The sequence below is a fragment of the Leptinotarsa decemlineata genome, unplaced genomic scaffold (genome assembly GCF_025532065.1).
Source record: "Leptinotarsa decemlineata unplaced genomic scaffold, Ldec_3_MD MMD2_P_RNA_scaffold_2, whole genome shotgun sequence".
Classification (NCBI taxonomy): domain Eukaryota; kingdom Metazoa; phylum Arthropoda; class Insecta; order Coleoptera; family Chrysomelidae; genus Leptinotarsa; species Leptinotarsa decemlineata.
The window spans coordinates 25,946,335-25,959,268 of NW_027412529.1; the positions used below are offsets into that span (position 1 = coordinate 25,946,335).

General features: G+C 33.8%; 1 protein-coding gene across 4 annotated transcripts in view; it reads left to right on the top strand.

The window, feature by feature from the left end:
• LOC111507188 (uncharacterized) overlaps positions 1-12,934 on the top strand; it is a 211,557-nt gene that overhangs the window by 55,583 nt on the left and 143,040 nt on the right. For 2 of the 4 annotated variants that reach the window (XM_074186442.1, XM_074186437.1), the window contains exons 2-3: positions 5,480-5,535; positions 5,614-5,685. In XM_074186442.1, coding sequence (XP_074042543.1) covers positions 5,493-5,535; positions 5,614-5,685 — 115 coding nt within the window. In that variant the 5' untranslated portion in view covers positions 5,480-5,492. Of the gene's footprint in view, positions 1-5,479; positions 5,536-5,608; positions 5,686-12,934 lie in introns of those variants that run through there. The other 2 variants (XM_074186429.1, XM_074186447.1) reach the window with 1 other exon arrangement.

The following is a 12,934-nucleotide window of genomic DNA, read 5'->3' on the forward strand; positions in this document are numbered from 1 at the left end:
AGGTGGCGTTGTTGCATTTGTCAGTAAGCATGAAGCGAGAAAAGTTATGGCAATTAAGCCAAAACTTTTTCAAAAGGGGGAGTATTGTAATAAGTTGGATTTATTATATTTTTAGTTGAATTTTAAATACCAAAACACATGTGTTTTCGTATGAAAAGGGAACCTTATCATCTTTCAGAAATAACCTTAAGGCCAACAGAACCAAGCCATTTAAAGAAAAAAAGTCGTTAAAATTAACTGCTTGATACTAAGAAATTCGATATTTTGTAACATTCAACCCCATAATTCATTTCATTATCTTTCGTTAAGGGTCGAAAATATGTCATCCAGTCTGTATACCCCATTTAGAATAAAAGTCAGAAAACACTCAAACGTATAATAAATATCGCAATTTATCTTATGAGCTCTAAATTTAACGACAAGATAAAATGAAGCCACCCAAGTGGCTAATCTACATATGTTTTATTCGAGACAGCAAAGAAAATATCCAAAAATGACCCTTGCAGTGACATCTATATATCAGTAGTAGACTCACGACATTAGAAATGTCGGGAACTAGACGTGAATTCTTGAGGACTTATTCGCCGGACCATGAGGTGGCGAAAAGAGTACCAGTCTTAGAAACAATTTCAAACTTTCTGATTGGTTAGAATTTTCTGGGATAACATTACTTACATCCCCTAACATAGTAAAGGTGGTGAGGTTTTTTTGGAAAGATTTAAGTCAGTGGTGCGCGGAGATTTGGTGAATCCAGTTGAATTTCCTACGGTAGCTGGAAATTCTAGAGGAAATTTTGAGTGAATTGAAATATTGAGATATTTCAAGTCACTGTTTAGAGAAGTGACACTAATTGGGTTTTGGTAGTATTCGCGGGTTTATTCAATTTAGTGATTTAGAGATTTTTCCGAGTTTCTGTTAAGAGTTTTTGGGGAAATAGTGGCTTTCGTTGGAGTTTTCAGGGGAGTCCGTCTACGATAATTTTGGTGAGCGTATTTTAAACAATTCTGATATATAGTGTAGATGTTATTGCATGCTTATGTGGACTATATTTTCGACTTGGCACCTAGAGTATTAATGAACATTTACCATAATAATATAGCTACGAATCGGGTTCCCTTTTCATTTTATTAGATTATTATAGGTCATAGTAATTTCCTACGTTATACAGAGAGGAGCGATTAAGTGGGTCTCTTGATAACTTCTCAGAGTTGTATTTTAATTGGTATAAGTGAAGTTACCTCAATTTTCAAAGGAATACTCCTGTCAGTTTGTTCATGGTTATAATTATTTATTTCTTTCTCTTTTATATAGTGTAAATAACGTTCAGTATTAATTTTTGTTCATTTAATTTTATTCTATTGTTAATCCGATTATTCTGCCAACTTTACTCATCAATAAAGTTGGTTTGTGAAAACTTTGCTAATATTATTTCATTTCCTCAAACCCCTAATAGACCACGCATTTAAGCCGTGGCCGAATCCAGCCTCTGAGGATATAATTGGTGGCATAACCAAGCCATTTCTCCACGAAGATTAGAAGGTAGGAAAAAGTCAACTGTTGACCAAGTTGCCTACTAATTCTCAATCCGTGTGATCAGGACGGATTTCAAACTTTTTCTGATCTGGTGGCAGCAACTCTTACGCTACCAAACTAAATTAAGAAAATAAATACCTTCGGCTGAACGATCCCATATACAGGGGGGTGAATATTTCTGGTGCGAGTAAATACTGAGATGATTATTATATATTCATAGTAGTACTTATATAGGGATCGCCAATTCAGACCAGACGGTCATTTATTACAAAATTTTTGAGTGACATTGATAACCCTGAGATGATTATCAGTAATATCTCATCACACAAATATTCCATAGTTGATATGGGACTGTACTAGACTGTAATATAATGTTCGTAGCAGTGCTATGTCAAAAATCTTTTTGAAAAACTTGAATTTGTTCAGTAGAAACCTTATTTTGTACGCAACATATTCTGCGTGCTTATTCCATCTTACATTGTTGTCTATTATTATGCCAAGATATTTTATATGTTCTTTCATATTTATAGTCATTGTGTCATTGCCATTATGGATTTCCAACGAAGTATAATTTGGCAAGTTTTTGCTGAAATAAGTGAAAAGTACAAAGTGCGTTTTTTTGTTTTGATTGTCAGCAACCTGCTCTTGAAACAACTGACAATTTTTATGAAATCTCCCTCAACCTTGTCCTTCAATTCTTTCCAAGTATCAGCGCGATATAGTACGGCTGTATCATCAGCGAAACTAAAAATGGTACCTTCTGAATTAACCCTAAACAAATCATTCAAGTAGATATTGAATAGGAGATGCCCCAACACCCTTCCTTGCGGAAGGTACAGTAAGAACTAGGTGTTTCATTTATTTTGGCCAGATCAACAAAGACACAAAGACATGGTTTAGAATCGTAAATTTCTCTCATTAGGTGAATCCTTGCATCTTGTGTTGAACTGGCCTCTCGAAATCCATATTGTCAGATAGTATTTTATATTTTTTCAAATATTTGTCTATTCTGACTCTCAATATTTTCTCAGATATTTTTGCTATATGGCTGATTAATGATATAGGGCGAAAATTAATTACCTCATTTTCATTTCTGGATTTGAATATTGGTTTGATTATCGAAGTTTTAAAGCCATCTGGAAAACTACCGGTGTTCATGGCTCTATTCATAATATGAGTAATTGGCTTAGCTTACCTTTATTCAGATTATTGATAATTACATTTTTAACTTCATGTTCATTGGTGTTTTCTACGAAGAATGAGTTAGATATTGTTTTTTCTACAATTTTGGTTTCTTGCTTACTGATGATTATCATTGATTAGATGTATTCCATAATTAGTTTTAATATTTTTTATTTTATTCAGGTTACAGCTTGCCAAAGTTTGCTTGAGTTATTCTTTAGTTTGTCGATTTTATTTATGTAAAATTTTTCTGATCATCTCATTAAGTTTATTGCGGTATCGTTTATATTGATTTCTCAAACCGTCGTTGTATGAGCCAATGAGCTTGTTTTTTGTATTTATGGAATTCATTAGACCATTAGTTATCCATTCTTTCCTTTTGATTTGACTTCTTTTGATTCGCATTTTTCTGTGCTCATTTCGATCACAGCTTTTAGTTTACTAATAAATTGGGTTGCGAGGTCTTCTACGTCTTCCTTTTTATATATGTTTTCCAACGTTCCAGCTGAGACTAGGTTGAAACATTTATTCTCATTGAAATAATATTTAATATTATGTTCTCTATCATTATTTATATTTAATTTCGTTTCCGAAGATTTTATCTGGATTGGATTGGATTGGATAACGATCGCTAATGCTTGATTGTATTATTACTGGCAAGATATTTACATTCGATTCTTTGTGCTGGACAAATATGTGGTCTAAGCATGATTTCGAAGTTCCGTTGATTCTAGTATACTCATTTATAGCTGATCTGAATCCATATACATTCAGAATATTTAAATAAGATATAGTATCATCATCATTTCCATCCATTATATTTATGTTTATATCTCCAATTATTAATCTCAAAATCTGCTTTATTTTGTTCTTGGTGTTCCAAGTACTTACACAGTGTCTCTATGAAATCGGACAGGGGCAGGGAAGGAGATCTAATGCTATTATTTTATACATTTTAGTGTTTACAGTAACATTCAATTGAATTATTCAGTTGTTATCTTCCAAGGTTTCAATTTCATACGTATAGATATGTTCACTCATGATATATATACAATACACCGATAGTTCTGATCAATTTTACCCCCATTATATATAATATCTAATATGATCGTATTCGTTCTCAACTTCATTCATTTCGCCATTGAATGATTTTTCTCTTTTCATCGTTTATGCGGCAATTCCTCTCTGAAGACCTCGACAGATTTTGTTCAATTGCTAGACTGAATTTCTCTCAATTGAATAGAACTTGAGGAACATAATCCATATTGAAACTGATTATTACAGTTTATTGTATAATTTTCACTATAAAGGGTTTTACGAAAACTGCAACACGTGTTTCGCTATACAATAGCTTTCTCAAGCGTTAATACCTGAAAAGGGCAGGTATAAATACATTAACTATATGAATGAATTAAATTTCCGAAAATACCATAATGATATTTAACTCTTCTTGTCTGGAAATGAACAGATTCAATAATGGCGAATTATTCAGTTCAGTTTGATCGTTCATAAGATATTTGGAGTTTTCAAATTTGTTAATTTCTATACTATCCAACAGGTTGTTTTAAACCTTTCTTCTGGAAATGGAGAGGCTTGAATTCATGATTGTACTCATGTACTTCTGTGATCAAATGAGTGGCATATGTGGGGATTATTTTTCTATTCTGGAAACCATTTATGTGTTTTTTATGCGGTCTTTGAACGTTCTTCCAGTTTGACTTATATAAAACATCGGACATGACACAAATGATTATTTATACACTCCTGATTTTTCTGACACGGAACTTCCATCTTTGTTATTCTTAATGTGCATGCCTAAGTTGTTGTTGGTTTTGAAAGCAATATTTACACCTTTGTTGTGCAGAAAATTTGGAATATCCGTTCTGGGTTGGCCTAAGTAGTAGGTTAAGGTTCTATAACTTTTATCCTCATCAATTCAAATTGGGTAAACTTCCTTCAAAGCTTGGCTCTTTAACTTTTTTGATAATAGAGAATGTATTAGACTGCGTAATCATTGTTGACGGCTATTTTTTTTATTACGTTCAGCTCTTTATTGAAATTCGCATCTGACAAGGAAATCAGTCTGTGAATCATACTGTTGAATGCTGCTACTTTGTGCTGATATGGGTGGGTGAGTGGACGAATTATGAATGATGATATTTGTATGTGATGGTTTACGATGAATTGAAAAATCTTGTTTATTGTTAAATTTCGTTACTCTCAAGTCCAAAAAATTTATAGGGTCTTCCTTTTCTAGCTACATGGTGAATGTGATGGAGAAGGCCAACTCATTATTAACGCTTGAGGAAGCTATTGTATAGAAAAACACGTGACGCGGCTTTTGTGAAACCCTTTGTAGTGAAAATCATATAATAAACTGTATTATTGAGTTTTGAACTTCTCCTGATGATCTGTACCTATCTTGTTGCAGAATATAGATATTCTAGCATTTTTTCTCGTTCTTCTATTATTTTGTTTCCATTACAGTTCTTTTTTTCATATTTCTAATTACCCTAACAGTTTCAGTAATGGGCATTTTTGTTATTTTTTCTCCGTTCTCCTTTTTTAAACCTTCCATTAAATTTTTACTCTACTTGGTTCAAGTACTTCCTCTCTTCCTTTTTCTCGTCTCCCGTTTTGTAGAACTGTCTAGTTCTTGAAGTTCTTTTGTTATTTCTTTCCCAATCAATATAAACAGAAATTTTGCCAAATATTTGTTGTTAACTGGTATATGTAAATATTGTATGTTTGGATTTACTTACAGAAAAATCCGAATCATGGGAAACTTCACGAAAACACCGAAGGGAAAAAACAAAACAGGTACATAATGAAACATTCACATAATACATTAATTAGTAATGATTCAAAACTGAACTCATTTGATTCATTTCATTTCAGGAAAAAATGAATCGGAGAAAATTCAAAATTTGAAAGATGCCTTGAAAACTGCTGAGGAAAACAGACGCAAAGGTAAGAGCACTGTTATTCAATGAACATTACTAAGCTCTCTATAATATTTGACACTCTTGATGATCAAAAAGCTAACTCGTTTTCATGAAAATGCTAATTGAAATACTTGCTCTTGTAGTTCAATTACATAACAACAACGTAACAATAACGTAGATCATAAATTGAACCACATATTCTGGGGTCAAAAATAACTCGATTGGATATAAGTTACCTTAATGTAAAAATGTACACAAAAAAGTTACAGCCCCTTAAAAGTACAAAATGGAAATATATTTTTCCAATACTTTATGAACTGTTTAAGAACTTGCATTTCATTAGTTCGGACTTCCATTGTCTAATACGATATAAGTTGATTTGAAATACCTGAAAGAATTTGTGAAAAATAAAAAAAATATTTATTTATTCATTTCCTGTTGACAAATATACATTGTGTAGGAGCTGTCAGTGATGAAACCTTAGGTACTACTTACAAACTAATGGGACATGTACTCTTCAATAATATAAAAACTATGAGAACATAAAAAATATTTCAAGCGATATTTGAATCCGGCTTGAGACCTGCTCTCCCTTATATTCATTGGCAAATGGTTGAATATTCGGGGAGCCATCAGATTTGGTGAGTTTTAAGCCAGCTCTGTTCTGGCATATGGTACGAACAAATTATTATTTTGACGAGTATTCACATTGCGGATACATCTATTCATCAGAAAGATTTCATTGTCATTTTCAAAAACATGTAAACTCAGTTCAAATATAAACAAACAAGGCAATGTTAGAATATTAAAATTAACGAACACATTTTTGCAGGAATCCCTAGTTGACAATCCTGTTATGGTTCTCAGTATTCTTTTTTGCACTAGGAATACCTCATTCCAACGTGACGATAATCCCCAGAAACATAGGCCATATCTGAGTCTGGACTCAACTTGAGCATAATACAGCGTCAGCAACTGACTAATATTTAATACTTGTCTTAAATTTCTGAGCTGAAATGTTATCGAGTTCAACTTCTTCATTGAAAATTCACAATGATTATGCCAGCCTAAACATTGGTCGATATGAAGTCCCAGGAATTTGGTACTTTCGGTGCCTGTCGTTACAGAATATCCCCTCTCATTAATCTTGAAACCGATTGGTGTATAATATTTTTGTCTGTTATGGAAACGGATCAGAACAGTTTTATCAACATTCATGAATAACTTATTTGCCGCAAACCATGAATTTAAGTTTCGAAAAACTTCAGCACATTTCTCTTCCAGGTCAGAATCAGACCTATCCGAGACGATAATAGAAGTGTCATCAGCGTACATTATTACTGTTTCTTCCGTTATTGAGTTTGTCAAATCATTTATATAAAACAGAAACAGTATTGGGCCTAATATGGATCCTTGTGGCACCCCAAGGTCCGTAGAAATTATATCAGATCTCATTTTATTAACTTCTACAAACTGTTTTCTATGAGAGAGGTAATCCGATAACCAAGACAGCGGAAGACCACGTATGCCATACTTGTACAGTTTATCTTTTAGAATTTGATGATCTACACAGTCGAATGCTCTGCTGAGATCACAAAATATCCCAACAGGGCACTCTCCTGCATCGAGGCATTTGATTATTTCGTTATAGGATGAATGTATTGCTGTTATGGTTGATTTCTTATTTAAAAATACATGTTGATTTCTGGCAAAGACGTTATTATTATCACAGAACGTTATCATTCGATTGAAGAAGGCGTATTGAAAAATCTTCGAAAAGCAAGATGGGATTGTCACGGGTCTGTAAGAGGGTCGGGAAATGATCCAGTGGTAAAGGATAAATTCACCAAATAGACCAATGGCCTCATCAAGACTGGTAGACATTTTCTCAAAAGAAACATTGGGACCTCATCAAAGCCGAAAAGGCTATATAGTTCAGTCTCCGTATAGGGACTAAGGTATAATGAGTTCGTAGGCGATACAATATTCCTCAAGGAGAGCTCATACCCTACATTGTTTTTATCTATCTTATTTATTATATCTACAGCAATGTCTCTGAAATAATGACTGAACATATTGGCAATCAAATTTGGTGATTCTACCATACGGTTATTGTCGTTTATTATTATATTTTTTTGCTTACTATTTGACTTCATAGTTAAATGAGATACAATTCCCCACGCTGCTTTATGAATATTGTCCGCGTTTTCTATTTCACTTTGGTAGTATCGCTTTTTAGTCGAATTGATCAGTTTTAAATGTTTTAGTTTCTCCTTATTGTAAAAAGTCAATAACTCGGGAAAAATTTGTTTCAACTTAAAAAGATCCTTTAAATTGTGGCTTGATTTTACAATTTCGGTATTGACCCAACCCTTGTTTTTATTATTATACAAGTATTTTTTACGTTTTGGGAAATTTTTCTCAAAATGGTATGAGAATTTCAATGAAATTTTAGAAAAAGCATCATTCATGTCTAACCAGTCTAACCACTCAATGAGCTTTTAGAAAAAGCTCATTGAGTCTAACCAGTCTTCACTCTGTAGACCTTCAACAAAAGAATTGATAGCATCATTATTAAATGATCTTTTTAATTCCCATGAATTTCCCGCTTCAAGTGCTCTCATTCCGCAGTCGAATGGTAACGTTCTGTGATCATATATAGTGTTGTCTATTACACAGCATGATCCATTTCTGAAATCGGAAAATCTATTATTATCAATTGTTGACACTGCACTAGTTGTAACTCTTGTTGGCCAACCCACTTCTGGAAGCATATTAAAACAGTTAAAAATATCACATAATTTTTTTAAATTATTATTATAACCATTATAGCAGTCAATATTGAAATCATCATAAACTATCATATTACAGTTAGGTTTGTACGTGCGGGTAAGATCATCGAAAAATATGTTGAAATTTCCAGTTGGTGCTCTGTAACAGCATAGAACAATCATTTGAACTTGATCTGACTTACATGAGATTTCACATATTTCGAAGTCTTGTTCAACACAATCATTCTTAAGATTCAAACACATCACTGTCATGTTACTTCTCGTCACAATTGCAACACCACCCCCTTTCTCTTCTCGACAAAAATGGCTTTGAAGATGAAAGTCATTCAAATGGAAGGAGTTCACTGATTCCTTTTTACACCATGTTTCTGTCAAACATATGATATCAATATTGACTTTCAAAATATCCAGATTGATAGCATCAAGTTTGTTTTGATTTAGGCATTGGATATTCATCAGGAGAACTTGAGGATCGAACATTATTTTTCTCTTCTCCCATTCACCCTTTTCTCTAAAAAACGGCTTATACAAGATCCCGAGGGCCATATTTTAGGATCCATGGCTTTTTTTAAATTGTCTTCGTTTATTTTCACTTTGAATGATGAATATATATTAGGGTATTTAGAATTTATAGTTTCACAGGATACCTCCGGAAAATGTTCTTTCAGCATATCTTTCAGAGATTCAATTGTGGTATTAATATCAACCCTGGTAACATGTAATGTTACAATTTTGGGGACACCTTTTATTGTGTCATTGTCAGTATTATTGCCAATAATCAACTTCCTCTTTTTATTATTATTGCGAGTAGTTAGCTTCCTTTCAACCACTTTCCACGGATTTGCTTCGAAATTGAATTAACTGCTTCGCGATTATCATAATTGAGATCAGTATTTTGTGTTTCTTTATCAAGATATATGATATTATTCATTTTAGCCATGGCCTCATCTTGAATAATTGCAGAAGCCAGCTCGCCCTTTTTTATTATTTGTGAATGTCCTCGTGAAATCCCTTGTTTATTTTGTTGATTTTTCGAGGTGTTTTTGTGTGTAGGTTTATGTCTGATACTATTTATTGGTAGTTTTTCAATAGTATCTTTTTTTGCTTGTATTGGCATTGGAATGTCTGGCGATGGGAGAACTGTGTTTTGTTTATTTACTTCACTGAACAACTGGATATGTTTTTTGAGCAATTCAATTTTGTCCCTCAGTTCAAGAATCAAGGCATCTTTCTGCTCAAGTATATAATTCACGATAACAATATCCAACTTATTATCATCCACAGTGAGATCACCGGTGACATTGAAAGAAGAAATGTCCTTGTCGTCGGCGTCTGTCATGTTGATTTCTGAATCTTCACAACAGATTATTCGTTCACTATTAATATATTTGATATTTTTTAAATATTTAACGCAACTGTTATGCGTAACTGTATCACATTTTATGCACTTTTTGCCTGTTAAAGCAATATTTTTACACTTTTTACAACTTTTGGTGGGAACGAACTCAACACTCGTCTTTTCGGTTTCAGCCATATTGATATATAGCTGAAAGATAACAATTATATTGAGCAAAAAAAAATTAAATTACAATGAAATAAATACAAGCAACAACCAAAAAATAAAAAAAAAACTATTAACACGAGATGAAAATTAAAAAATTATTAACAAGAAATGAAAATTAAAAGATTCCCAGCCAAGTTACTTCACAACGTTTCGATTGTTAGTATCCGCAATCGTTTTCGAGTGATAACTGAACTCAGTCCCCCGACATCTGACTATTTATAGGTCATTCGAATGCCTAGCTGGCGGAAGTTGGTCGTGTTCCACTTGATTAGAGGTTTCCATATGTTGCGAATCTCTACGCTAGCAGTAAGAAATTTGAGCTGGTTCTAAGCCTCCCCCGACCACTATGACGTATTAATTTCTTTTTTTTTGTTGTTTAGTAACATCAAGGCGATGTGACATTGAAGTGTCTGCAGCATGGATCGTTCAGATTTTTTTTCATATGAGATTTTGTGTGTATATGACATAATGACGTAATTACATTTGGTTGGTGTGTGTGTGTGAGAGAGAATGCACGGTACAGGGTTTCATCATGTGCTTGTCTATTTAGAAACATACGTCTGCATACTTCAAAGATCCTCCAAGTAATGAATATTCCATCGGTGTGAGGCCACCAAGTCAGTAGTGGTGTGACATCACAGCAGCAACCGTTCAACGGTAGGAGAGCGAGATGTTCATTCCACGACGTGTGGCTGAGTAATGCGTATTCATCGGTGTGCCCTCACCTCTCTAGATGTGGTGAAGGCTATGACGTAACGCATCGCTCTACCCTAGCAGCAACCGTTCAATGGTAGGAGAGCGAGATGTGCACTCCACGGCGTGTGGCTAAGTAATGCGTATTCATCGATGTGCCCTTACCTCCCTCGATATGGCGATGTAAATGACGTAACGCATGGCTCTACCCTCGCTCTCGATGGTGATGCGCAGGCGGCGAGGACTATGGTTTTCAAGAAGCGGGCGAGTGTTGGTTATGTCAGTTTACATCTAGTGAGTAAGTGAGAACATATCATAGAAAATGTATTCTTGTGACTGTGGTAAATCTTTTACTTGTAGTGATAACCTTCGTCATCATCAGCTCCAGAGTTGCCAAGGAGGTCCATCAGTGAAACGAGTGAGATTAGATGACGCTGCAACACTTATGTACACATGTAATTGTTGTAATGTGACGATTCCATTGACTCAAGTGGATTCTAACAATAGAAGTCTGCAACATAAGAATAATGCATATGTATAATTGAGTGATGGTGTTCAAATTATAAAGAGTGCCTTCATGCGTCGGAATGCTACATACAGGGTGCAGAGTTCCATTGTTTTCACCGATTACATGTTATTCTTTAATGAAATCAGGCAGAAAGTTATTGAATTATTGGAATCAGCCATCAGGGTTCACAAAATCATCCAAGTGAATATGGAAGTATTTGGGAGTTATATTCTGCAAACGCAAGACCTGAAGGAAACCAAATCATTTAACTCTCAGAATAGAACAGTTGACCAATCTACTGATTAGAATTCCTTATTTGATGGATTACAAAATGGAATTATCGCTCAAACTCAGGATTCCAGGAACATGATTCAAGTAAGCATTTCTACTAAGTTTTAATTGGATGGATCAGTAATTTCGATTTGTATTTGAGGTTGGACTTGTGAAAAAATCATGTTTCTGGAGGTGAACATCAATAAATACAGCCCGCTCAGTGGATGTTCATATGTGAAGCTACCTGAATGTATCGAGCGTAGGAAAGCCGTGGTTAATGTTCGTAATGAAGATCAGCATTGTTTTGCATGGGCTATCACTTCAGCATTACATCCTGCAATCAATAGAACGTCAGAAGTTTCATCATATCCACATTTCAATACTGTCATAAAAGTAACAGGTATGAGCTTTCCAGTAAATTCGAAGGATAATGTGAAATATGAGGACGAGAATGATATCTCAGTTAATGTGTACGGTTTAGAAAATAAATTCGAGAAGGGTAAAATAATGTATGAAATAATTGGACCATTACATTACTCTCAGAGAAGACTTAGGAGACATGTCAATTTGCTACTTATCACAGATGATTTCGGCTCATGAACATAAAAAATATTTATGGATATGTGGATATTTATTATATTTTTCCAATGAGCAATTACTATTACGTCATAAGATAAATGATTGTAATCACTTGAGTACTAAAACACCATCAACCAATTTCAAAGTCAATAAATATGGAAAAATGGTGCCTGAAAATATACTAACGTTTGAAAACTTTGAGAAACAAATGAAGGTACCATTTGTAGTGTATGCCGATTTTGAATCAGTACCTAAGCCGATTCAAACCAGTTAGCGAAATCCTGAATACTCGTACTCGATCAAGACATTCAAACATGAGCCTTAATCATTTGCTTATTTGATCAAATGTTCATACAATGATGATTTGTCAAAATTTGTATCGTAGAGGGGTGTGTATGCAGCCCAGAAATTTGTCAGCAAAATTCAAGATGATTTGAAAAATATTAATGAAAATCATCTCAGGTTTTCTATTCCTATAGATGCACAAACTCCTGAGGAAATGAAACAGTTTGCTTCTGCCACAAATTGTGGAATTTGTTCTGAACAATTCAATGATGGTGAAGTTGAAGTGAGGGATCATTGTCATCTCACAGAAAAAAAAGATCCCCTGCATGTAATTTGAATTTTAAATTACCAAATTTCATTCCTATTATTTTTCACAATCTGAGTGGATATGATTGTCACGTATTCATTAAGGAATTGTATAAAAACAAAGATAAAGTGGATGTCATCCCACAAACTAATGAGAAATATATATCTTTCACAAAACATCTCTTTACACATTCCTATACGGATAAAGATGGTAGAGAGAAGAAGAATTATTGAATTATTTGAAAATGAGATTCATTGATAGTTTCAGATTCAT